The sequence below is a fragment of the Microtus oregoni genome, unplaced genomic scaffold, assembly GCF_018167655.1.
Source record: "Microtus oregoni isolate MIOR12 unplaced genomic scaffold, Mior012 000056F_ref0000123, whole genome shotgun sequence".
NCBI classification, from domain to species: Eukaryota; Metazoa; Chordata; class Mammalia; order Rodentia; family Cricetidae; genus Microtus; species Microtus oregoni.
Genome location: NW_024543832.1, coordinates 11118942 through 11145563, shown reverse-complemented (window position 1 = coordinate 11145563; position 26622 = coordinate 11118942). Strand labels below are relative to the sequence as shown.

General features: G+C 42.2%; 1 protein-coding gene across 2 annotated transcripts; it reads left to right on the top strand.

The window, feature by feature from the left end:
* Positions 1-329: 329 nt before the first annotated feature.
* Positions 330-26622, top strand: Anxa7 (annexin A7). 2 transcript variants are annotated; one of them, XM_041638906.1, is made up of 14 exons: positions 330-394; positions 6161-6216; positions 8231-8435; positions 10557-10658; positions 12416-12480; positions 12891-12956; positions 16660-16762; positions 16915-17009; positions 19179-19292; positions 19479-19649; positions 21982-22152; positions 22227-22302; positions 23723-23835; positions 26190-26622. In XM_041638906.1, the coding sequence occupies exons 2-14, from the start codon at positions 6163-6165 to the stop codon at positions 26310-26312; spliced, it is 1458 nt and encodes a 485-aa protein (XP_041494840.1). In that variant the 5' UTR covers positions 330-394; positions 6161-6162; the 3' UTR covers positions 26313-26622. The 2 variants fall into 2 exon arrangements, with proteins under 2 accessions (XP_041494840.1, XP_041494841.1); XM_041638907.1 differs by lacking the exon at positions 12891-12956.

The following is a 26622-nucleotide window of genomic DNA, read 5'->3' as shown; positions in this document are numbered from 1 at the left end:
GGTTCTTTACATAAAGCTGCCTCAAATATTTAGTTGTAGAGTGAGTTTAACGAGCTAATGAATAAGAACGTTGAATCAACTCCCCTCTGCTTAGTTTTGCCTAATTCATCTCCAGTTCCGTCTACCCAGAATTCCCTATAATTGAAGGCAAATATGCCTTGAGTCCTCGAGATACCTAGGCCTGGAGCTTGGTTCCCCAGGACTACCAGGGGTGGGGCAGACACTCGGAGACTCAACCAGCTGAGCCACCTGTTGGGCGCTGAGTCCCGCCCGTGCTTGGGGGCGGACCCGACGGCCAGCATCCTTGCCCCGCCCCTATGCCACGCCCTTCGGCTCTTCCTGCTTCCATATTGCGGGAAAGCCGGCGGGTCTGTGACTCTGCTCCCTGGTTCAGGTGAGGACTCGCACCCCCTCCCCTTGCGGTCCCCCCCCCCCCCCCCCCCGCCGGCTGTCAGCTCGTTCCCATTCTGAGGTCTGACCTTCGTGCGGGAATGGTGAAGGCCTGCTCGCGTTACCAGCGGACTGGGCCTCCGGGTGGCGCGTTTTGGGTGATGGGGTGGGTTGGGCAGGCTTGTCCTGCCTGCGGGAGGACCGGGAAGGCCTGTTGGTCGGTTCTCTGTTAGGCTTGACAGAGTGGGGATGCCAGAAAGCAGTGGCACCCCGCTCTGGGTCACGTGGACCGCAGGTGAAGGGCTTGAGGCCAGAGGGTGGCCCTGGTGAAACGCCTCTCTGTCGGGGTCTGGCTAGGGACCAGACTTTTTGATGACACAGCAAATTTAGAGTAACTTGGAAAATTTATGCTGTGCTTAATGACACGTAGGACAGAATTCACAAACAGATGTAAGCTCGGGCTTACAACTCTTAGAAACTGATCTAGGAAATAACATTCTAGATTTCATCCCTGGTCCTTGACCCATATCAGATGTGTCATTGTAACAGCCCGAGGAAACCGAGGTGCAGAGGGGAATTCAGAAGTGCACGGAGGTACAAGATGCAGGGTTGCAGGCGATGTCTTACTAGGACCCATTACAGTTCCCACTTGCTGTCAGGTGATAGTGAGCCATTCTGATAAGGTAATCTGTCCCAATTACAGTAAAGTATAATGAGCTACCTGCTATTAGGCAAGGAAAACATTAGAGGCAGGTGGAAGAAATAATTTTGCCTCTGGAAACAAGCCACCTCTCCTCAGTCCTCATGGTTGAGTAGAGAGCTGCCTACCCCTGCAGAGATCTAGTCTTTCAGCGTTACTTATCCAGGTCAGTGATTGCTTTAAATGACCCTTCCGGAACATAGAAGCAGCTTTTGGAAAACTACATCTGTTCTCGCCTAAGTCACACTTCCTGTTTCTCCTCCTCCCTCTTTGCGCCCTCCCCTGCCCCCCAGCTTCTTGTGTTCCTAGGCCTCTTGCCAGTTGAGACACTCACATTACTTTGAAAGACCCACCCTTTCACTAGCTGACTCACTGGGTGGAGATGGTTTGGAGAACCAAGAATGAGTTTTCCAAGTTTTCCAAAGGTTGTTTGTAACATAGAATGTTAAAGGAAAAATAAAAGCTCTAGTTTACTTATTAGCGTCCTGTTACTTAAGCAGAATGGAGTTAATTTGTTGAGTCACCCTGGGGTTTGTTTAGCTTTTTACAAAAACCTTAAAGTCTATCTTTTGACAAGACCACGTGAACACTGCTGAAAGGGACATTAAAAAGTAAACTGCGTGGTTGTTATTCCCCAGCTCTCCCAAGGATGCTGCCACCCTTTTCTGCTTCAGTGTTGTCCTTTCAGTGAGATTGTCCACATACAGAAGAAAATGGCTCTATTTCTTTACCCGGATGCTCACAAACGACCCCTGCAGTTTTCCACCTTGCTTCTTTTCCCTTGTGTGGTAGATGACTTTATATATGAATTTTTAAAGCTACTGCATTTTTAGAACTTGAATAGCACTTTACTTTGACTATTCATGTGTTTTACTTGTCTTCTAGTGTTTGCATTTTTTGACAGCTCTTCATATTACAGATGATACTATAATGAATAGCCTAGTACATACGTGAATGCATTTGTGAAGGAATTTTTATGACCTATACAGAGATGGAATTTCATTCTAGTGCTTAATATTCTTTAAAATGCACTGAAATTATTGTTTCAATTTTTCATGTGCTGGTACCTAAATAGTCTTTGATTAATTAATTAATTTATTTTTGTTTCATTTGAAAATAGAAAGGCCAGGCACTTGGGAGGCAGAGGCAGGCAGATGGATCTCTGTGAGTTTGAGGCCAGCCTGGTCTGCAGAATGAGTTCCAGGATAGGCTCCAAACTACACAGAGAAACTCTGTCTCAGGGGGAAAAAAATCTTGGTAATTTTTCTATAATTCCTCTAGGCCTTAAAGGGAAGATTTAGTATAGGACCTAAAAATGTAGAGCTGGAACTCTTTGATCAGAATAAATCATTCTTTTGTCTGTATATGTACGTGCATATATGTGCAAGTTTGTGGGGCTGGAGCACATGCCACAATGTGCATATATATGGTAAAAGTCAGAGGAAAATCTTGGGTGTGATTTTCCAGTCACATATAGCAGGCTAGACGTCCTTGAAACTTTTGGGAATTCTTCTGACTCTATGTCCCATCTCACTATAGGGGTGCTGGAGTTAGAGACTTGAGCTACTGTGCTTCCATAGTGGCGGTGCTCTCACTCACGCTCCCTCTCCATCCTCCCTCTCAGTGCCTCTTCCTCCTCTCCCTCCCTCCTTACCTGTGAGCTACAGCATCAGCCCTTTAACCTTACTGCAAGCATGAGGACTGCAGCTGGATCCCTGTAATCCCTGCTTATGGGAGACAGAGGCCAGGCAGTCTGATTTAGCTAGACTAGCTGAACCAATAACTCTGCATTCAGAGGGAGTCCCTGCCTCAGTAAATAAAGCAGACAATGATTAGGAAGACTCCCAACATCAATATCTGGTCTACATACACGTGCACATTTGAACACACACATACCTAAAAAAAAGAAAAATATTTTTCTTCCTCATAAAGGTGAATTTCTTTTTTTAATTAACATTTTCCCATTATTTTACATCCCAACCACAGTTTCCCCTCCTTCCTCTCTTCCCATTCCCTCCCCTTCCCAGTCCCTATTCCCCTCTCCATTCAGAAAGGGGCAGGCCTCCCATGGGCTTGGACAGAGATAAGACTGAGCTCCTCCCCTTCATCAAGGCTAGGCAAGGTAATCCAACAGGTTCCCAAAAGCCAGCTAAGCTGCTACTGAGTCCAAGTTACATACAGAGGGCCTAGGTCCATGCAGGCTCCCTAACTGCTGGTCCAGAGTAAAGGAGAATTTCTTAACCCTAAAGCTTTAAGTAGCTAATGTAGTCTTTGTTTTTGTGACCCTAAACATTATTTCACAAATTATTTTCTGATTTTCCCTTTTTGATCCTGACCTCTTTCATTTGGCCCACTGACTGTCCTTTGGAAGCTTCAGCCTTGCCCTTCCTCCTTATGGCAGTCAAGGACCGAGAAGAGGAAAGAAAGGACAAAAATAAGCCTCTTCCCATTTTATACACAGGTCTTTGACTTCCAAGTAATTGAACCAGACTGAGTCATTTTTCTTGTTACCTTACTGTCTTTGTGTGGTCACATGTATGTGTTCATGTTTCTGTATACGTGTGTGTGTGAGTGTGCGCGCGCATGCACATAGACCAGAAGCTGACATCAGATGTCCTTCTCTATTGCTTTCCATCTTCATTTCTGAGCCAGTCTGATGGGGGCATTTTCTCAGTTGAGTTTCCCTTTTCTAGATGATTCTAGCCTGTGTCAAGTTGATAAATAAATAACCAACACAGTGTGTTCCCTGCCACGCCTGACAATCTGAATTTGATCCCCGGAACCCACATAATGAAAGGAGAAAATCTGCTCTCTCAGTCGGCTACAGTGTGAGACCCTGTTTCAAAAAAAGGACGTGGGGTGGGAGCAGGCTCTCACTTTTGGATCAGTGAGTTCTTGGGTGATTTAGATGTATAAAGTCTGTATTATTTAAAGAAAGGAGAAAAGATTTCAACTGAAGTAAGGAACGATGCATGACCACAGGCTTAAGGTCTAGGGCAGGTATGACACATAAGCATGATTGAAGTCATAGAGATTTTACACTGGGGAATGAGGGTTGGGGCTGGAGTTATGGCTCATAAAAGAGCACTTGCTGTTCTTGCAGAGGACCTCAGATTAATCCCAGCCCCCATGTGGCAGCTCACAACTGTCTCTTATTAACTCTAGTTCCCGAGGATCTGGCGTGTTCATTCCACAGGCACTGGACAAGCATGTGGTACACACACATGCATATAAAAACAGTTAAATCTGTTGACTATAAATTGGAGTCAGTACCAAGAAGACTAGAATGTTTGACCAGTAGTTTGGGGGGTGGTTGTTGTTGTTTGTAATTGTTGTTCTGTTTTTGTTGGTTTATTGTTTTTGGGTTTTTTTGTTGTTTTTTTTGTTTTTTTTGTTTTTTAATATTTATTTATTTATTTGTTATGTATACAATATTCTGTCTGTGTGTATGTCTGCAGGCCAGAAGAGGGCACCAGACCTCATTACAGATGGTTGTGAGCCACCATGTGGTTGCTGGGAATTGAACTCAGGACCTTTGGAAGAGCAGGCAATGCTCTTAACCACTGAGCCATCTCTCCAGCCGCCTATTGTTTTTGTTTTTGAGAAAATGTTTCTCTGTGTAACAGTCCTGGCTGGCCTGGAACTCACTATGTAGACCAGTCTACTTTCAAACTCAGGAGGTCTGCCTTCCTCTGTTTCCTGAGTACTGACTGGGCTTAAAGATGTGTGCCACCACCACCTGACTTGTCCAGTCATTTTCCCCCTGATTTTACTGGGGTCTGAATCTAGGATTATGTAGGCTAAGTGCACACTTGTTACTTGTAAGACTCTGCTAGTGAGTTTTATTTGATACTTCAGCAATAAGTAAATCATTGTGGATTTGGGATCTTAGGAATAGTTTGTGGAAAGGGCAGCTAATGGTGATGCCCAGGGAGATTGGGAAGCAGAGAGTATGAGCAAGAGCATGAATGGGCTAGTAATCTTAGTGAGCCAGTCACCCTGCTCTGGTGAGACCTGCTACAAGGACATGCCATGAAAATTGAAATGCAGGAAGAAGAGGAGGGTCATTTCCACAGATGGGTAGAAACGATTGTGTTACTTCCTGCACTAGAATATTGGGTAATTTAAGTAGTGACTCTGGCAACAGGTAAGGAATGGATATACTCTGGTGGAGGGAGTATGTAATTCCATACCAGACTTGAAGGCTCTTGACTACTTTTTGTTTTCCTCATGGTGCAGGGCATCAAACCCAGAGATTCTAGGTGTGAGTTACTATACCTGACTTTTAAATGGCTTTACACACACAGTCTACTACCTGACTACATCTCTCTCAGTATCTCATTTTATTGTGAGATCCATCATAGTGACACCCCCCCCTTTATCTTGTACTTGATATTGTTCTACATTCTTGCTAATCTGTGTTCAGCATGTTTTAGAACATTGCTTTCACCTTTACTCATTAATTTACTATCCATTTATAAGTGTTTTAAGTCAACCTTGGGTGCCATTAGGGTTTATCACAAAGATCTGAAGCTTGGCAATTAGATTAGGGTGGTTAGCTGGTGAGCCCTTGGGATTTGCATGTCTCCATCTCCCCTTGACTAGATCACAAGTGTGTACCACCACATCTGGCTTTTTACATGATGCTGGGGACTAAAATCAGGTCCTCAAATTCCACAGTGATCGCTTCCCCAGGCTGCAATTGGAGGATATATAGACTATACGGTACAGCTGGTAAGAAGAACACATTTAATAAGCTTTGCATATACCCGTAATAGATTATCTATGCTCTGTGTGATAGGGAGGTTGTGTGCGTGCTTCAGCCAAGTGTGAGAAGGTTGGAGGACAACAGGAAATCAGTTCGTCTACCATGTAGATTCCAGAAACTGAACTCAGGTTATCACATTTTGAAGCAAGTGCCTTTAAGCCTCGGAACCATCTCTCTGACCCCCTTATTCACATTTTAATGTGCACCATAATACAGTTTGTATGTGTATGTTTCTCTTTCAAAGGCCTTGAGATGTACAAGAAATTATAAAGGACTTTTTGTTGTTGTTGTTGTTTTTACAGAAATGTCATATCCAGGCTATCCCCCTACAGGCTACCCACCTTTTCCTGGATATCCTGTACGTATTGCTGTCAAAATACTAAAATCATTGATATCTTTCATGCAGTTGTTATATAGAAGTAGCCTGTGCCTTAGAGCAGGGGTTATGAACTCGAATGTGCAGAGCTATAAATCAGTGAGAAAAGGCGAGTGTTATCTGGACATGGACACATGGAGACTGCTTAGCTCAAGTCCAGTGTGCCGTGCAGGGAGCACACCTCGTGGAGCACACCTGGAGTAGGTTAGCTTTTCACAGAAAGCTAGAAACCTGTATTTTATGTGAAATGGCCCAAGGTTTTAGTGTTTGTTTTCTGAGACAAGCAATACAGCACCATCAGAAACTAGTGATTCTACAACAACAAGACCTGAGCATCCAAACACAGATGAAGCAGAAGAAAATGACCAAAAAAAAAATACCTTTATGAAAATGATTGAGGCCCTTAAAGGAAATGAAAAATTCCCTTAAAGAAATGGAGGAAAAGACAATCAAAAAAATTGGAAGAAATCAACAAATCTCTTAAAGAAAGCCAAGAAAAAGCAATCTGTCAGGTGAAAGAAATGGTTCAAGACTTGAAAACTGAAATAGAGGAAATAAAACTGAGGGAAATCTGGAAATAGAAAATCTGGGTAAACAATTAGGAACTACAGATGCAAGCATAAACAACATATACAAGAGATGAAAGAGAGAATCTCAGGCGTTGAATATACAATAGAGGAAATAGATTCATCTGTCAAAGAAATTGTTGAATCCAACAAATTCTTAACACAAAGTATCCAGGATATATGGGACACCATGAAAAAACCAGTAAAATACTGGCAAATTGAATCTAAGAACACATCAGAAAAATTATCCACCATGAAGTAGGCTTCATCCCAGAGATGCAGGGATGGTTCAACATACAAAAATCCAGCAGTGTAATCCACCATATAAACAAACTGAAAGAAAAAAGAATGTGATCATCTCATTAGCTGCTGAAAAATTGTTCAACAAAATTCAACACCCCTTCATGATAAAGGTCTTGGAAAGACCAGAGATACAAGAAACATACCTAAATATCATAAAGGCAATATACAGCAAACAACCAACATCAAACTAAATGGAGAGAAACTCAAAGTGATCCACTGAAATAAGGAACAAGACAAGGCTTTTCACTCTCCCTGTATCTATTCAATAGAATACTTGAAGTTCTAGCTAGAACAATAAGATCTAAAAACAAAAACCAAACAAACAAACAAAAAAACTGAGATCATGGGATCAAATTGGAAAAGAAGTCAAACTTTTCACTGTTTGCTAATGATATGATAGAATACATAAGTGACCCCAAAAATTCCACCAGGGAACTCCTACAACTGATAAACACCTACAGTAGGTCCAAGAGCATTGCAGAAACTGTACATTCCTCCCTAGGACAGAGGGGAGGAACTATAATATATTTCCATATGCCATGACAGTGAAGGGATCTGAGAGGTTGGTTAGCACTTGATAAGTACATGCCTATAATCACAGCACTAGGAAGTGGAGGCAAGAGGTGTAAGAGTCTGAGGGGAGCCTGGGCCGTGTATCGTCAGGCCCTGCAGGGAAAGACGGAGGAAGGAGGAAAGAGCTGGTTCTGATTCCCATAGAAAATGGGGATGCTTTTGTCCACCTCACATATAATTAAATTTAACTGAGTTCTGATAAGAATCCTGACAAAGTGGAATAGGATTGATAAAGTAATATGAGACCAGAACTGATAATAATTATTTAAATAATTTATTCAACTGTATTTCATGTATTTTAGTATAAAGATGTTAGATCCCCTAGAACTGGAGTTACAGACAGTTGTGAGCTGCCATGTTGGTGCTGGGAATTGAATCTGGGTCCTCTGGAAGAACAATTAGTGCTCTTAACCACTAAGCCATCTATCTCTTCAGCCCTGATAAGTTTTTTTTTTAAGTTTAAAAAAAATGCATGAATAGTACTCTTTGTTCTTTTGAAATGGGGCATATATTTCTTTAATTATGTCCCCTTAACATGTTTCTGATTTTTCCAGCCTGCGGGTCAGGAGTCATCTTTCCCCCCTCCGGGTCAGTATCCGTATCCTAGTGGCTTTCCACCAATAGGAGGAAATGCTTACCCGCCAGCACCAAGTGGCAGCTACCCAGGAGCTGGAGGCTACCCTGCACCTGGAGGCTATCCAGCTGCTGGGGGCTATCCAGTTACCCCACACCCAGGGGGAGCTCCAGCCTATCCTGGAGGTAAGTCATATATGGTCATGAGGTTAGTAGTGACTTGAGATTTGCTGAAGCATTCTTTTTTGTCCCTCCCTTAACTTCATTATTATTCCTTGAGAGTTCAGAGTTACTCTTAGTTCACCATGGACAGCTAAGACTTCAGTAGCAAGCGCGAGTGAAAATTCTCAGGGTTAGGAGAACTGGAAGACTTAAGATACTTTCCTGTGAAGGGAATGTAGTACTGTTCTTGATATGAGAGGCCCTTGTAGAATATGCCACTTAGTTATCAGTAATCTTAACTGATTGAGAGGGCCTGGAGCAGTGGTTCTCAACCTTCCTTCCTAATGCTGCAACTCTTTAAGTCAGTTCCTCATGGTGTGGTGACCCCCAACCATAGAATCATTTTTGTTGCTCTTCCCTAAGTATAATTTTATTACTGTTATGAACCGTAATATAAGTATTTTTGGAGACAGACTTTGTCAAAGAGGTTGTGACCTACAGGTTGAAAACCATTGTCCTGGGGAGATTGAACACTGACTGCTCTTCCAGAGGACCTGGCTTAGGTTCCTAGCACCCACATGGCAGCTCCCAATTCTCTCTCTCTCTCCATTTCCAGAGGCTCCTAGGACACCGCATGAATGTGCTATATTGATATGCAGACACACACTTCATATATATAAAATAAAAATAAATAAATCTTTAAAAAAGCAACAGAGGCTTTAGTTAGCATCACATGGTACCTTTATGCATTAGGACCACTTTATCTAGATTTAAGAAAAACAATATAGGGCTGGAGAGATGGCTCAGAGGTTAAGAGCATTGCCTGCTCTTCCAAAGGTCCTGAGTTCAATTCCCAGCAACCACATGGTGGCTCACAACCATCTGTAATGGGATCTGGTGCCCTCTTCTGGCCTGCAGGCATACACACAGACAGAACATTGTATACATAATAAATAAATATATAAATATTTTAAAAAAAGAAAAAGAAAAACAATATAGGGGCTGGAGAGATGGCTGATCAGCTAAGAGACCTTACTGCCCTTGCAATGGAATTGGGTTCAATTACAAACACCCACATGGTGGTTTACCAACCATCCATACCTCACTTACAGGGGATGTACTGCTTTCTTCTGACCCTGAGGACACCAAGCACACATGTGGTGCACATACATATATGCAGGCAAAACACACATAAAACAAAAGGAATAAATATAATTTAAATATTTATTTATTTATTTATACAGTGTATAGTCTGTGTGTATGTCTGCAAGCCAGAAAAGGGCACCAGACCTTATTACATGTGGTTGCCAGGAATTGAACTCAGGACCTTTGGAAGAGCAGGCAATGCTCTTAACCACTGAGCCATCTCTCCAGCCCCTAATTTAAACACAATTTTTAAAACCCACCATAGTGATTTATATTGTAAGTTACTAAAAAAGCTAAATGTACTAAAACTTTTGTTTTTTTTAAGACAGAGTTTCTCTGTATAGCCCTGTCTGTATAGACTGTTCTGGAACGCACCCTGTAGACCAGGCAGGCGATCTTGAACTCTGTGATCTGCCTGCCTCTGCTTCCTGAGTGCTGGGGTTAAAGGTGGGCATCACCAATTCCTGTCCTGTACTGTTACATATATGTATGTGTGTGAACACAAGTGCCAGAGTACATTTGTACAGGTCAGAACCGTGTGGGCTCTCGGGCTCAAACTCAGATGGCGAGGCTTGGCATCAAGTGCTTCTACCGACTAATCCAGCTCACTGACCTTTGAACATACTTTCCAGTTTGCTGTGAATTGATGGCAGGTTTAATGTACACATATAGAATGACTGTTACAGCCTGACTGGCATATATTTTCTATTGATTATGGTAGACATTCTAAAAAAAAATTTCTCTGTATTATAAGACTTGATATTTTGGTTTTTTTTTTTTTTTTTTTTTTTTTTTTTGGATACAAGGTCTTACTCTGCATCCCAGGCTGACTTGAAATGCACCATGTAGCCCAGGCTTGCTTGGAACTCACTGTGCAGCTCAGACTGGCCTCCAGCTCCTGGCAGTCCTCTTGGCTTAGCCTCTTGAGTGTTAAGATTAAAGGGATGAGTTTCCACGTGCGGCTTATTGAAATGTTGTTTATTTTCTTAATCCCTTAAGGACAAGGCTTTGGGGCCCCACCTGGTGGAGCAGGCTTTTCTGGCTATCCACAGCCACCTGCACAGTCTTACGGTGGTGGACCAGCCCAGGTTCCAGTACCAGGTATGTTCTGGCTGTCTAGAGACAAACTGTTATGATTCTGCAAGCTTTTCAGTTGTCAGTAAACTTAAATTGTATTTGAGATAGTCTTTAGGGAATATTTATATAATTCTGTAAATAATGCTAAGTATGTGGTATCATGGAGTATCAATTTGATGTGAGGTCATAATCAGTAAAATGGAGATGAAGAACAATTTTCTTCTATTAACTTGTCTGTCCTCAAGCCAGAAGCCAGTTCTTAAAGGAACCACCCTCAGGACTGTACCCTGACAACCATTCCAGATAGACTCAGAATTGAAGCTAGTTCAAGGTTTCTGTTTGTTTGTTTGTTTTTAAAGTGGGGAGGAACTTGATAGATGGCTCAGCAGTTGACACCACGTAGTATTCTTTTTTGTTGTTGTCTTTTCAAGACAGGGTTTCTCTGTGGCTTTTGGAGCCTGTCCTGGAACTAGCTCTTGTAGACCAGGCTGGCCTCAAACTCACAGAGATCCGCCTGCCTCTGCCTCCCAAGTGCTGGGATTAAGGGTGTGTGCCACCACCCAGCTTCCATGTAGTATCTTTACAGAGGACCTGAGTTTGGTGCCCAGCACCCACATCAGGCAGCTTACAGCCTATAACTCCAGTTCCAGTGCATCCTACACATCTTGCCTCCACAGGCACCTGCACACTCACATACACAGTTTAAAAAATAAGTCTATCAAGTACGCACACATATACATACATACATACATATATATACATACATACATACATACATACATACATACATACATTAGCGTCTTTTTAAAAGATGTTTGTCACCCAAGTTGGTTTTCCATTAAATCAATATTTAAAAGATTATCCTGGAACTGAAGAGATGGCATAGTGGCTTAAGAACACTGGCTACTCTTCAAGAAGGTCTAAGTTCATTTCCCAGCAGCCACATGGGACTCAGTTTCAGAGGATCCAACACCTCTTCTAACGTCTGCTAGCAGCAGGCGTGCATGTGGTGCACAGACATAACATGTAATAAAACATCCATACACAAAACATGAAATAAAATAAGTTAATTTTTTAAAAAATTTAAACAATAATAACATAAAAGATTATCCTAGTGAAGGTTATGGGCTTAGGAAGAGGACAGGACTCAGTCTGCCCTGGAATGCTCTGGAATGTCTCAATCTGCCCTGGAATGCTCTGGAATGTCCCAGGCTGTCTTGGAATGCTCTTAGTAGAATGGTCTGGTACTAAACTCACAGAGATCCTCCTGCCTCCACTTCCAGAGTTCTGGGATTAAAGGTGTCTATCACCATTCCCAACCAGAATATTAATTTTAAAGAAAGTACATGAGGTATCATTGTTATCCCTATTTTGCAGTGAGAAAAGTGCAGCAAAGTTGTAAAAGCTGTAAGACTCCCTCACTCAGTCCTGGGCAGCCAGGAAGTGTCTGAGCTTAATGGTATGCGGTACCAAGCCCAAGGACGAGGTTTAGAAGCATAGGGTGGAGGAAAAACAGAAGGGAATAATGTATATGAATGTATATGAAATGAAAACAGAGGGTGGCAGTTTTGAGGGACACAAGAAAGATATGAGAATGCAGGTATGAACAAGAACAGTAACTATATGTGAAAAAAATTTCAGAAACTCCCTGTCTTGTACCTTAAACATACTGTTTCTTATCTCAGTGAGTAGCACAGCATGAACGTGTGCTTCTGTGTTCCTGGTGATTAATAGAAACAGTTTGCTGTAGCTTATTTTTCTTGTTTGCTTTTAATCCACAGGTGGCTTTCCTGGAGGACAGGTGCCTTCTCAGTACCCTGGAGGACAAGCTCCTTACCCTAGCCAGGTACTTTTGCTTTGTCTCCTTAAGTTTTTGCTTCTACTCTTTAAATTTAGTGCAGGTCCCCGGGACTCATCACACTGAGGAAGGGTGTCACTCCGTCGTGAGGCAGAGGACATGGTCTGTCACAGTAGTGGGAGATGTACACTTTACTTTCGATGGACACTATGGTCCTTGGCCCATCTGTGCTAAGGAGTGTCTGATACATTTGGTCTGAACAGCCTCATCATTCTCACGGGTGATGATGCTCTTCCTCTGTCCTAGAGAAGGCATGTGTGCTCTCAACATCGGTCATAGCATCTCTGCCCTCAGCAGTAATTGGGACTATGAACTTGGGGGGTGGGTGGGTGGTATTTCTCAGACTTAGGGGTGGTTGTTTTCTGTTTTTCCTTTATAATTTTCCACTCTCCTTTCAGATCAATACAGAATCCTTTTCTTCTTATCCTGCTTTCTCTCCTGCTTCTTTGGATTATAGCAGTGATGTGAGTAAGGACCGCCAACATTCGTTAATTGCTAGGTCCTGTATATAGACAGCATTTGTTTCTAGAACTCCTCACTGTGAGACCTCGAACTCACAGAGATCCAGCTGCCTCTGCCTCCTGAGTGCTGGGATTAAAGGCGTGCGCCACCATGTCTGCCCTTGTTTCTGATTTCTAGTGTTGGATTTTTATTTCCCCTCAATGCTTGTCAGAACTTTATTTATTGATTGATTTTTACAAAAGTTCTTTACAAAGTACAACAGGCTCCAAGATAACACTTCCTTCTAGCTATAGGTGGCAAAGATGTTATGGCAGGGAATCCAGATGCTTAAATAGGAATGAAAGAGGCTACCATCATTTCAAATAAGAGGAACAGCTTACTTTTTACCAAATTTTTTAATTCCACCCATGGCAGGGTCCCTTCCCTGTGGCCTGGATTTTAGCTCTCTGAGTCTTGTCTGCTCCTCTGTTTCTGCTTGAAAGCCTTGTCTTCCTGTCCACCTCCTTGGCCTGCTGATATGGTGCCTACAGACAGCCCCTTTACCACACCCTCTGCTTGGCAGAACTTTATCCATGGAAGCTGGTTAAGTCTGTTAAACTGATTTCTGAATAGTCGTATAAGACTTCCCATATTTGAAGTTTACCCTACCTTTCTCCATATATAGTTCCCCATTTTCATACTATTTTATTAATTGTTCTATTATTTTATTCTTTTATGTCTTCTGCCAGTTACTATAATAGGATTGAAAGCTTGGATCCTTGCCTTTATGTTGACTTTTAGAAATTATTTCTGAGTTACATACTAGGGAAGGTCTGGCATTTCCAAACTTGCCTTTGGCAAGGTAGGGGAGGGACTGTGGACATGGAAGAGGGACCACTCAGCGGTCTTGTTGGGTTTTGTTCACAGTGGGGATTTATTGAATTTGAGAAGCAGAGAGACTTGAGAACCTTGTTCAGGACTGCACAGCTAATGAAAGACTAAAGTGAGACATAGTTCTTCTGACGGGCAGAGTCGTAGAGAGATTCCTCTAAGACTGCCGTACATTGTTTTAACCCTTTCAAAATTATTCATCTTATAAATCTGTAATTAATTGTGGAAGAGAATTTTTATTTTCCTTTAAGCATTGTGTGTGTTCCTGTTTCTGTTCATGTATGTGTTCATGTGTGAGGCACACGTCTGGACACAGGTACCACAGTGTATGTGGCGGTCAGAGGACATCTTGCAGAAGCTGATTTGCTCCTCCACCATGTGTGTCCCTGGGAATTAACTCAGGTGTCAAGTTTAGCACCAACCACCTTCACCCAATGAACCATGTTGTTTGATAGCCTATAAATTATTCATCTTTTAAGTTAACATGTAAAGTGGTGGGCTTCATTATAATTTTTATATATAATATATGTATGCATACATATACGTGTCTGTGATTTTACTTCTTATTCATTCCCTTCCTCCACTGCCCTCCCACCACCACTCCCCATCCTTCACGGTGATCTCTTTCCTGTTCGTGTATAACCTCTTCTGCATTCATGCCTCATGTTTTCTGTTACCTTCTGTTTCTCCTCCATCTCTCACTTAAGGTCTCTTTATTCATGTTTCTTGATACATAAAGAGGGTTTGTTGTTGTTAGTGTACAGATGGGGTTTTTACACACACCTCCCTGCCCTCGTCCCTGCTGTTTCGTTTACTGTGTTCTGTGGTCTTTTCTACCCTTGCCCTTAAAGCCTCTCTTTCCCAGTCTCACAGGTCTCTTTCTAGTTCTTGACAGAGGTTTATATATGACCAATATGTTGAAAAAATTTTTTTATTTTTTATTACTTTTTTTGGATTTTTTAAGACAGGGTTACTCAGTATCTTTGGAGCCTCTCCTGGAATTAGCTCTTGTTGACTAGGCTGGCCTTGAACTCAGAGATCTGCCCGCCTCTGCCTCCCTAGTGCTGGGATTAAAGGCATGTGCCACCCTGTTACAAGGAGAGGAGCCGCTTGTTTGTCCCAGCTGCCTGGCTAGCTTACACCTGAAATAACCACACAGAAACTGTATTAATTAAAACAGTGCTTGGCCCATTTGCTCTGGCCTCTTACTGGCTAACTCTCACATCTTGATTTAACCCATTTCTATTATCTGTATATCGCCATGTGGCAGTGACTTACTGGGAAAGATTCAGCATGTCTGATTCTGGCGTCTCTATGGCAGTTCTCTGACTCTGCTTTCTTCCTCCCAGAATTCAGTTCTGTCTTCTCTGCCTACCTAAGTTCTGCCCCTATCAGGCCAAGGCAGTTTCTTTATTCATTAACCAATGAAAGCAGTACAAAGACAGAAGAACCTCCTACACTATCACACGACTGAAAAAAAAAATTTATGCTGCAGTATTTGTTACAAGTAGAATAATTTTAGTTTTTCCTTAAAACTACTTTGGAAATATTTGTTCTTTGCTTATATTTCTGACTTGGACATTAATGGGGAGTAACTGCTAAGCCTGTTTTGGCAAAGCAGAATGTTAGGGCATGAATATGTATAAGTGGGAGGAATTCCTAATAATAAAGACCTTTCCTTGAAGCTGGAAGTCTTGCTTGGTGGAAGGATGCTTTCCCGGTGTTCCCAGGGCCTGGATTCAGTTCCCACCACCATCAGAGAAAGGGTTCTCTATGAGTGCTGAGCTGTCCATGTTCCTTTCTCTCTTTTATTTTTTGTCCCTCAACAAGTGCTGGGTTTTTTTTTTTTTGTTTTTTTTTTTTAACCTGTGTAGCCCTGACTGTCCTAGAACTCACTCTAGATCAGGCTGGTCTCAAACTCAGAGATCCACCTGCTTCTGCCTCCCGAGTGCTGGGATTAAAGACATGCACCACTAGCACCTGACTGGGTTATTCTTTTCCTTCTCTCCCTCCCTCCCTCCCTCCCTCTCTCCCTCCCTCCCTCTCTCCCTGTTTCTTTTCTTTTCTTTTCTTTTTTCTTTTCTTTTCTTTCTGTTGTGGACCATCAATTATTTCTCTGACCAGAAGGGAGGCGTGGGAATAAAAGACACAACTCACATGACTTTATTGGAAGGGAGTTTTCAGGAATCTCTCATGAAATCCTGAGTTCACATCCTGAAAATCACCCATGTTTATTCTCCAAACAGCTTTCATACCAAAATGCAAACTGAGGGGAAAATTCAGTAGCATTCTGTTTCCTAGGTAACCAAGCGAATGACTAAGGTCACATCTCCACTTTTCTATGCCCATTTTGTCACCTCTTCCTATCTATACCTGCTTTGTCATGTAGATTGAATTAACATCTCTTTCCCAGGCATCCTCCCAAAATACAAAGAAGGATCTGAGTGACATTAGCATATCCTGACCCTTTGTTTAGGATGGAGTCAGTTTGTCCTCAAAGGCTAGGTGACCACCTCCTGTGCGGCCTGTCGCAAACTGTGGCCTGAAAGTCTCGGCCAGCCATACAATGTAGAAATATGGGCCTGTATAATATGGCCCAACATTTTCTTTTTCTTTTTTTTTTCCTTTCTTCCTTCCCTTTTTCTATTGTTTAAGAAAATATTTAGTTGGAGACTAATATGTTAGTAAGGGGCTAGATCTGTCTGTCCAAAATGAGGCCTGGTAATAATGTTCATATTCTTGTACTAAATCCTTGTATATATATGGTAGCTGGTGAAGTTGCCTATTGTCCAAGCAAAATTTTTTACTTGAACCTTATACACCTTTTGTTACCAGCCTGCTATGATGACTCAGGGCACCCAAGGAACAATCCGACCAGCCTCCAACTTTGATGCTATAAGAGATGCAGAAATTCTTCGCAAAGCAATGAAGGGTTTTGGTAAGGAAATGGATTGTCTTTTTACAGCTATAGGAAAAGTGAACCTAAGTCATAAACAAAGTCCTGTGTCAACTTATACCTCAGTATCATGTGGTGCCTACTGCCTTGGAAGCATTCTCGTCCTTATATAAATATATCTGTGACTCTTCCAGGGACAGATGAGCAAGCAATTGTGGATGTTGTGTCGAGTCGTTCCAATGACCAGAGGCAACAAATTAAAGCAGCCTTTAAGACCATGTATGGCAAGGTATGTCTTTTCCCTTTTACAAGAAGCAGTGGGGTCTATTCCGCAGGGTCTGCATCCATGTCAGATTGGACACTGTATTTTTACTAATACTGTGGGGGACAGGACAGATAAATGGACTTCACAGATTCCAGGATTAATATCTCTTCAACACCTCATCTCCCCTCATACTGCATCTTGTATGTGATAGTCATTCAGGAAACAGTGGCTATGGCCCCCACTGAGATCTACTCCTTACTTAGTCCCTGCCTTTTCTCAGCTGTTGGTCATCTTCCACCCTCTTCCCTCTGAACATGTCCTGTGCTACAGCTGGTGTTTTGTGCTTCTGTGTGCTTGTTTCTGTTTCTGCGTGGCTAACTTCTTCAGTATTAGCTACTCTCTGTACGACGAGAGGCAGATTTGGCTGACACTTCCATAGTGGTCGCATAGCACTTTTTAAAAATCTGTGCTGCTGTAGGTCTCACTGCACTGCCAGCTCTCAGAACCTCCTCTTTATGTTCCAGCAGGAGGTGTGTAGTGAGCGGTTCCTTAGTAAATTTGTGTTGAATGGATGATCAGTGCCTACATGCAGCCAAATTAATGGTGAAATTGCCCTTGATCCTTAGACGTGATGGAGAAAAGTGGCTAGCATATCTTTGTCATTTACACAGGAATCTAAACTTTCCTAACATCTTCTGCAGTGTGTTTACTTTCTTCAGAATGTTAGCCTGTTTTCCTCTACTCAGTTCAGATATACTTCTCTCTCTCTCTCTCTCTCTTTTTTTTTTTTTTTTTTTTTTTTTTGAGACAGGGTTTCTCTGCCTCTGCAGCTCTTGTCCTGGAACTAGCTCCTGTAGACCAGGCTGGCCTTGAACTCACAGTGATCCACCTGCCTCTGCTGAGTGCTGGGATTAAAGGCATGCGCCACCACCGCCCAGCCTACTTCTCCGTATTATTATTATTTCTGCTACTAAATTGTGTGTGTGTGTGTGTTACAGGTATGCATTGAGCTTTCTTATCATGATCTATCTCTTTCTTTTTCATCTATTCTCTGTACGTGTGAGATGTGTTACGTGAACGGGTTCTCTCTAACGTGTGTGTCTCAGAGAGTGATCTCAGGTTGTCAGACTTAATAACTCACATTGTGGCAGAGGCAGGCAGATCTTTGAGTTTGAGGCCAGTCTGGTCAATAGAGTGAGTTCCAGGACAGCCAGGGCTACACAGAGAAACCTTTCCCAAGAGAAGAAAGAGACCATGCATTCTTCTTTTATATTTAAGTTCACTTAAATATCCTGGGAGGGTCAGGACCTGGCATGCTGGGATTTGAAGTCCAGACCAATACAACTCTCAGGCCTGGGAGCTGGGGGCTACGCTCCCAACTTAACAATCATTTTTTAAACACTCATTTATTTTTGTGCGAGTCTGTGTATATGTGTGTGGGTGTGCACATGCTGTCAGACATGTATGGGGGTCAGCAGCCAGCTTTCTACCATGTGGGGCCCAGGGCTTGAACTCAGACCCCATACTTGACGGATATCTGTTACCCCTCAGCATCTCACCAGCCCCCATGTTGTTGGTCTGAATTATTCTTTTTCTAATCATACTTTCTGTCTTTGTATCTGGTACAGTAGAAGAACTGCAGGAAGGACTTATGTGTTTCTAAACAGTGAATTCATCACTAAATTTAATACTCATTGCGTCATATATCACATTCAGATTTGAAATTTTGACTTTCATAGTGCCAATTCCGTTTTTCCGTAAGAGTTAAGTGAGGGGCTTAACAGGTGGCTCAGTGGCACTGGCTGCTCTTCCAGACAGCACAGGTTCTGTTCCCTGCACCTACGCAGCAGCTCACCACCCTCTGTAACTGGGAGATCCAGTGCCTACTTCTGGTCTCCACAGACACTCAGGCATGTGGTGCATAGACATATATGTAGGTAAGACACCCATACACCTAAAATGAAAATTATTAAAAGAAAAGAACCTCATGTGAGATAAGATATAGAAATCCTGTATATTCACTGGGTAATGGTGGCACACACCTTTAATCCCAGCACTCGGGGCAGAAGCAGGCAGATCTACAGAACAAGTTTCAGGATAATCAGAGCTATACAGAGAAACACTGTTTTAAAAAAAGGAAAGAAAAAAAAGAAATCAGTGTTATGTACTTAATTTTCATATCTTTTTAAACAGGATTTAATTAAAGATCTCAAGTCAGAGTTGAGTGGAAATATGGAAGAATTAATCCTTGCCCTGTTCATGCCTTCTACTTACTATGATGCCTGGAGTTTACGGAAAGCAATGCAGGTACTCCACCTTATTTTCTATAACTATTCTGCATTGCTTTATATATAAGCCTCACAAATTTTGATAATTCTGAATTTGTAGGGATGTATGAGGCAAAATATTACTTTGTGTCCTCTGAAATGTAGCTTGATCATCTTTAGAGACCGTCCCTTGCTTCTGTGTAATCCCTCCCTTCGTTTCATATAGGGGGCAGGAACTCAAGAACGTGTATTAATAGAAATTTTGTGCACAAGAACAAATCAAGAAATTCGAGACATTGTTAGATGTTATCAATCAGAATTTGGACGAGATCTTGAGAAGGACATTAAGTCAGATACCTCAGGACATTTTGAACGTCTCCTCGTGTCCATGTGCCAGGTGAGTGTGGTATAAATGTCTGTATGTTAGTGGAGGGACCAGACTTTTTATCTGAGCATGTGCCAGTGAGCACACTTCATTAATAGTCAGCTCCCTGAATTATTGCTGTCGTTAAGAGGAACAACACAGAATGCAGTGAACAGTTTTCTTCGTAGTTGTTACTGAGACTGTTCTGTACATCTGGCTTTTGTAAGAAATTAGAAAATAACTTCTTTTAGATTTCATGAAATCAGAACCAGCCTGAGGCTCTGTGGCAGAGGTGTAGTTGAAAGTCCTGTCCGCTTAGCAATGTCCTGTCAGTTCATGAGTACCACCAGAAGATGTGCAGGGCCACAGGAGAGGCGGGAGGACCTTCCTTATTTCCAGGTGTGCAGAGAAGTGACAAGAGAGCCTCTGGAATAGTGTTAAGGACGGTGAGGGAAGGTCAGTGGATAACACACTTGATTGGTATCGGAAGTTACTTCTGACAGATAGTGTACACAAGGACAGGATCGCAGGGATCTGAATTCAGGGGAGGAGAGGCTCTGACGAGCCAAGGAAAGGTAGTTAGAGAAAGTATCGTGGGTGTACAGTGGTGTGCCAAGGCTGGAACTACAAAAATGAGGGGAAAATGGTCGGAAGAGCTAAGTTTGAACAGCAAAGCAAAAGAGTAAACTAGCTTTGAAAAAGAGCAAGAGGGGGAGGCAAGTGTATATGTTTAGTGCTTTAAAAAGGGGTGCGTGGTTTTTAATTGGGTTTATCTTTATGCAGGGTTCATGACCCATTCTTGACTTTTCTAGGGTGGGAAGAGGTTTAGCACAAATAATAAAAACCCAGAGACAGATATTGGGGTTCAACTTGATGGTCAGAAAAGCAAACAGCCACGTCACTAGAGAGCTCTTACCTCTATGAAATCTTGAGACCGAAAGAGAGCGAGTTCCTGTCTCATCCTGCCTTATGTTCCTCTCTAGTGCTGGGATTAAAGGTGCGCACCACCACCCTACCTCTGTGGCTAACTAGTGTGGGTTCTGGGATTAAAGGTGTGCCACCACTGCCTGGCCTGTAAGACTGAGTAGAGTGGCTGCTGTGCACTGACCTTCAGGCAAGCTTTATTTATTAAAATGCAAATGAACTATCACTACTCAGACGTTAATTCTTAGAAAACAGGAAATTACTTAAATTACTTAAATCCAAAGAATATTATTTATTATTTATACAATATTCTTTCTATGTGTATGCTTGCAGGCCAGATGAGGGCACCAGACCTCATTACAGATGGTTGTGAGCCACCATGTGGTTGCTGGGAATTGAACTCAGGACCTTTGGAAGAGCAGGCAATGCTCTTAACTGCTGAGCCATCTCTCCAGCCCCTCCAAAGAATAACTTAAAATTTTTCCTGAGGCCGGGCGGTGGTGGCGCACACCTTTAATCCCAGCACTCAGGAGGCAGAGGCAGGCGGATCTCTGTGAGTTCGAGACCAGCCTTGTCTACAAGAGCTAGTTCCAGGACAGGCTCTAAAGCCACAGAGAAACCCTGTCTCGAAAAAACAAACAAAAAAAAATTCCTGAGCACTTTTTAAAGAATATTCCTTTTATTATTTGTGTTTTGGAAGGAGTGCTAGAGATTGCAGCCTTGCTGGGACAGTAGGCAGGCATGCTGCCTCTGAGCTTAGGCCCCTTTTGAACACACTTTCTTGAGTTATGTCTGTTTACCCATTTGTAATATGACTATGCCATTCCTCATGCCAAGTGCTCCTCAAAAGAGACTTATCTAGTTTTTTGGGTTTTTTTTTTCCTTTAGATTGAATCTAGGGGATCATACCTGCAAGGCAAACAAACTGCCTACCACTAAGCTATATCCCCAGCCCTCATAATAAATATGTGTGTGCTAAAGTATACTTGGATCTGAAATCTTACATTGTCCTTTCTTAGAGTGAAAGTCCTTGAGGGCAGAGACCTGGTCTCTGGTGTCCCTGTAATTCAACATAATGCCTGGTACAGAGATAACACACTGCTTGGTATTTTACAGTTTTATAGGAATATAACTCTACAGTGTGTTTTGATCTCAAATCCCAACGAAAGAGAGTTATAGTATTTTTCATTTCAGTGATAGTTTATATTCCATTGTTAAAGACATTTAGTTGTAATTTAGCACTTAAAGCCCTGAAACCCCTTACTTTAGCCTTATTAAGCCATGACCTTGACCAAAACCCAAAGCTAATTGTAATGTAATACTGATTTGGAAAGAAAGACTTGGCAGACTTGGTGCATTCACCTTCAATACCTTTCCCTAGACATTCCATAGTAGTGTACCGAGGAAAGGACTTCACTTGACTCTGGTCTTTCTCTTGCAGGGAAACCGTGATGAGAGCCAGAGTGTAAACCACCAGATGGCTCAGGACGATGCCCAGCGCCTCTATCAAGCTGGTGAGGGGAAGTTAGGGACAGACGAATCCTGCTTCAACATGATCCTCGCCACGAGAAGTTTCCCTCAGCTGAAAGCAACCATGGAGGCTTATTCCAGGGTATGAACTTTTCTGGAGATTGCATGTCTGTCTTAAGATCTGAAAATGCTTAACTCTGTAACTTTTGTTTGCAGATGGCAAATCGAGATTTGTTAAGCAGTGTAAGCCGAGAGTTTTCTGGATATGTCGAAAGTGGTTTGAAGACCATCTGTAAGATTTTTATTTTTGTCCTTTGCCTTAATTTGTCTTTAATTGTGTGATTACAGTTAATCACTAGTTAATCACTAGTTAAACACTAGTCCCTAGAATCTGCTTAGGCAGAAACCGAGTAAACCCTATATTTTATGTACAGTCCTCTGAATGTTGATGGTGTAATCAGATGAATATTTTGTTTGTTTGCTTGAGAGTATTTGGCTTTGTTTGTATATCTTTATTGAGCACTGTACGAAGACCTCGTGTATTGTAGTTCTTCCTCTTAACAAATGAGGAAGCCCTAAGGAACTACCAGTATTACCCCAAGACGTGGTTTTTTAGTTAGTTAATTTATTTATTTATTGAGACAGGGTCTTACTGTGTAAGCCAGGTTGGCCTTGAGTTCGCAAAGATCCACCTGCCTCTACCTCCTGAGTGTATCTCCATATATAGCACACAAAACATTGTTTTGAGCCCTCAGAACACACATCCAAGTTCTTAACACAGTGAGACTCTTTGGAGTTAATGTGTTTGTGGTGATCTGACACCTCAGTGTGTGGGAATTCTGTCCTCGGGATACCACAGAAATAAGGAGAGTCTTACGAACTCCTTATTACTAGCCATGGAGTGCCTGAAAATGTTAGTGTAATGAGCACGGCTAAAGTGACAGTCGCGTACAATGTGTACCCTCTGCCATCTGTAGGAACTCACTTTGCTAAGTGGTTTTCCAGTGACTCACAGTTCCAAATGCTGTTTTCAAATCTTTGTCAATCTGTTTTCTCTTAGATGATACTCATAGTTTTTTCTCAGCCAAATGACAGTCGTTTTTGTGTGTATATGGTGCTAGGAATTGAACCATGCTAGAGAAGTACCTTACCACTGAGCCGTCGTGTGTGATATGTGTGTTACAGACTATGCATGTCATGGCACATGTATAGGGACTAGAAGATATTTCGGTGGAGTCAGTTCTAGCTTCTGCCTTTAGGTGCTTTGCATTTGGGGGATCGAACTCAGGCAACTGGGCTTTTACAAGTGCTTTTCCTGCTCTAACTGGGCCCTCAAAAATATATTCTTAATGTAAAGAATTCAGATTTCTGTCATTTCTTTTAATAAGCTATTACTTAATCTGGGACACACCTGCTATAGATCTTCATACTAGAAAATGTAAAGAATATACATCAGAAAAAAAAGAATCTACATCAGTGCATCTATAAAGAGAAAATAGATTTATCTGCTTGAGTGAATCTTCTAGAAATGAAAGTTGCCTGTCTGATTCAGCTACAAAGGTTGATACATGCTGAGAAAAAACAAGTAGCAGAAAACCATTCACACTCTTCTTATTTCTGTGTAAAAAATAATCACAAACAGGCTTAAATGAATGCACAGAGGTGGGCTGGCTGGTCATGCCGGCCTCCTCTGAAGCATGTCTGCCTTGCAGTGCAGTGCGCCCTAAACCGCCCCGCCTTCTTTGCTGAGCAACTCTACTGTTCCATGAAAGGCGCTGGCACAGATGACTCCACCCTGGTCAGGATCGTGGTCACTCGCAGTGAGGTGAGACAAGATGACACTCTCTCTGTCAGACTGAAGAATCAATGTTCATGATTATAAAACCCTTAGGAATGACATGCTCTCCATGTGAGGGAGGTTTTCAGTAACATTAGCCCCTCAGTGAAGACAGCAAGAAAGCTTTCGTACTTGAAAAGGCCAGTGAGGAATACAGGTTTATGGGAAATTGCAAGGTGTATTTATTTGTTTGTTTGTTTGTTAAATTTCTAAGGAGACTGGGGTCTCATTAGATTGCCTAGGCTGGCTAGGACTACAGGATGCACCATTGTGTCTGCCTTGCTTTTGTGGCTTTAGAGCCTGGCCTGGAACTAGGTCGTGTAGTCCAGGCTGGCTACAAACTCACAGAGATCCGCCTGCCTCTGCCTCCTGAGTGCTAGGATTAAAGGCGAGCGCCACCACCACCCGTCTTATTTACCGACTGATTTTTGCAGTGCTGGGACTGAAACCTAGGTACTTGTGCACGCTAAGTATGGGTTCCAGTTTGTTCTTTTTCTTGGTCGTGTAAAAAGTAAAAATACCTATCTGTTTGGATATCAATGTTAGCATCCTTGTGAATTATAAAATAGTCTTTAAATTCATCAGTTTTTACTTCAATATATTGATATTCTCTGTGTGTGTGTGTGTGTGTGTGTGTGTGCGTGCGTGCGCGTGCGTGCGTGCATGCGTGCGTGCGTGTGTGTGTGTGTGTGTGTGTGTGTGTGTATTTGGGGAGGAGGATTCAAGACAGAGTTTCTCCGTGTGTAGCCCTGGCCGTCCTGGAACTCCCTCTATAGCCCAGGTTGGCCTCAAACTCACAGAGTTCCTCCTGCCTCTGCCTCCCAAGTGCTGAGCCACCACTGTCCAGTTATATTTTTAATTGAAAGTATACATTATTAAATAAACTATAGAAGGTAGTTAATTTTTTTAGAAAGGCAAACAAAATTTAGGGTTTTTGTTTGTTTTGTTTTAGACAGAGTTTCTCTGTGTATTCCTGGCTGTCCTAGAACTTGCTTTGTAGACCAGGCTGGTCTAGAACTCTGAGATCTGGCCCATTTTGACCATTTTTTAAGTGTACTGTGCAACCGTGTGGTCACATTGTGCACTGTCGCACCATCTAGAAATGTTTACATCTTGCCGAACTGAAAATCCACACTCAGGAAACAGTCACCCCTGCCTTCTGCTCAGCCACACAGCTTTCTGTCCTGTGTTGATGGCACTGGATTTATCGTGTGCTAGGAATTGTACAGCATTTTTGAGACTGGCTTCTTTACTTAGCCTCGGCTTGGAACTCATCATGACTGCATAATTTTAAGACTGAGTAACAACCCGTCTTGACTGATGTTCGTCTGTTTTTACGTACTTGGTTTGCTTCTGCCTTTTGTGTTTTGTAAATGATGCTGCTATGAGCGTGGTGTGCACTGATCCCTTCCAGTCCCTGCTACTTCATTTGGGGATTTAGCAAGAAATGGAGTTGCTGGATGATACTATAATTCTGTAGATCCTTTTTTAATTTTTTTTTATTTTTTTAAAAATATTTATTTATTTATTATGTGTACAGCATTCCTTCCATGTATGCATGCAGGCCAGAAGAGGGCACCAGACCTCATTACAGATGGTTGTGAGCCACCATGTGGTTGCTGGGAATTGAACTCAGGATCTTTGGAAGAGCAGGCAATGCTCTTAACCTCTGAGCCATCTCTCCAGCCCCAAATATTTATTTATTATATATACAATATTCTTTCTACGTGTATGCCTGCAGGCCAGAAGAGGGCACCAGATCTCATTACAGATGGTTGTGAGCCACCATGTGGTTTCTGGGAATTGAACTCAGGACCTTTGGAAGACTGAGCCATCTCTCTAGCCCTGTAGATCGTTTTTTAAATCACTGTACTGTTATCCACAGCAACTACTGCATGTTACATTCCCACCAGGAATGTACAAGTGTTTTCATTTTTTGGCATCCTTACCACCTCTTACTGTATTACACATTTTTGTAAAGCTATCCTATTATCAGATAATGTATATTTTAAATGACAGTATTTGGGGATAACAGATGAAACTGGTGTCTTGTCATCCAGGGTTTTCTAAAGCAGCAAATGAGATCTTCCCTGAGAGTGTGAGCAAAGGTGGCCTCAGCACTAGTATGAATGATAATTCTGGAACATTGCTCATTGGGTGTTTATCCTTTCCCATTCTGATTATTGTGGTATTATTACATAAATAAATGCCCTGATCTACAGAGTAAGTTCCAGCGAGGGTTTTACACAAAGAAACCCTGTCTCAAAAAAGCAAAATGAAACCCAACAACAAAAATGCATTTTCTTTGAACAGATTTTTTTCTGACCTGCCATTTCTTACAGATTGACCTTGTTCAGATAAAGCAGATGTTCACCCAGATGTATCAGAAGACACTAAGCACCATGATTGCCAGTGACACAAGCGGGGACTACAGAAAGCTGCTGCTGGCCATCGTTGGTCAGTGAGAGGGATTTGGGTCTCTTTAATGAATGAAGCTCTTCTGAGCTTAGCCTTGCAAGCAATGAGACCTGCATGCAGAAATGTCAGCACCACTTAACTGGAGTAGCTTTTTACTAAAGATTGTGTCAGGGTAACGTGCTTGGGTTGCACACATTGTTACTGCCTTAATTCCAATATTCTTTTTTTCTTTGTATATCCAATCAGTGTAAAAGCCATATCAATGATGTAGTAATTTTGTGCCATGTGTAAAGCTTTATTCTCACTGCTTTTGTTTTAATCAGAATTTAAAATTGAATAAAAATCACAGCAATCTAA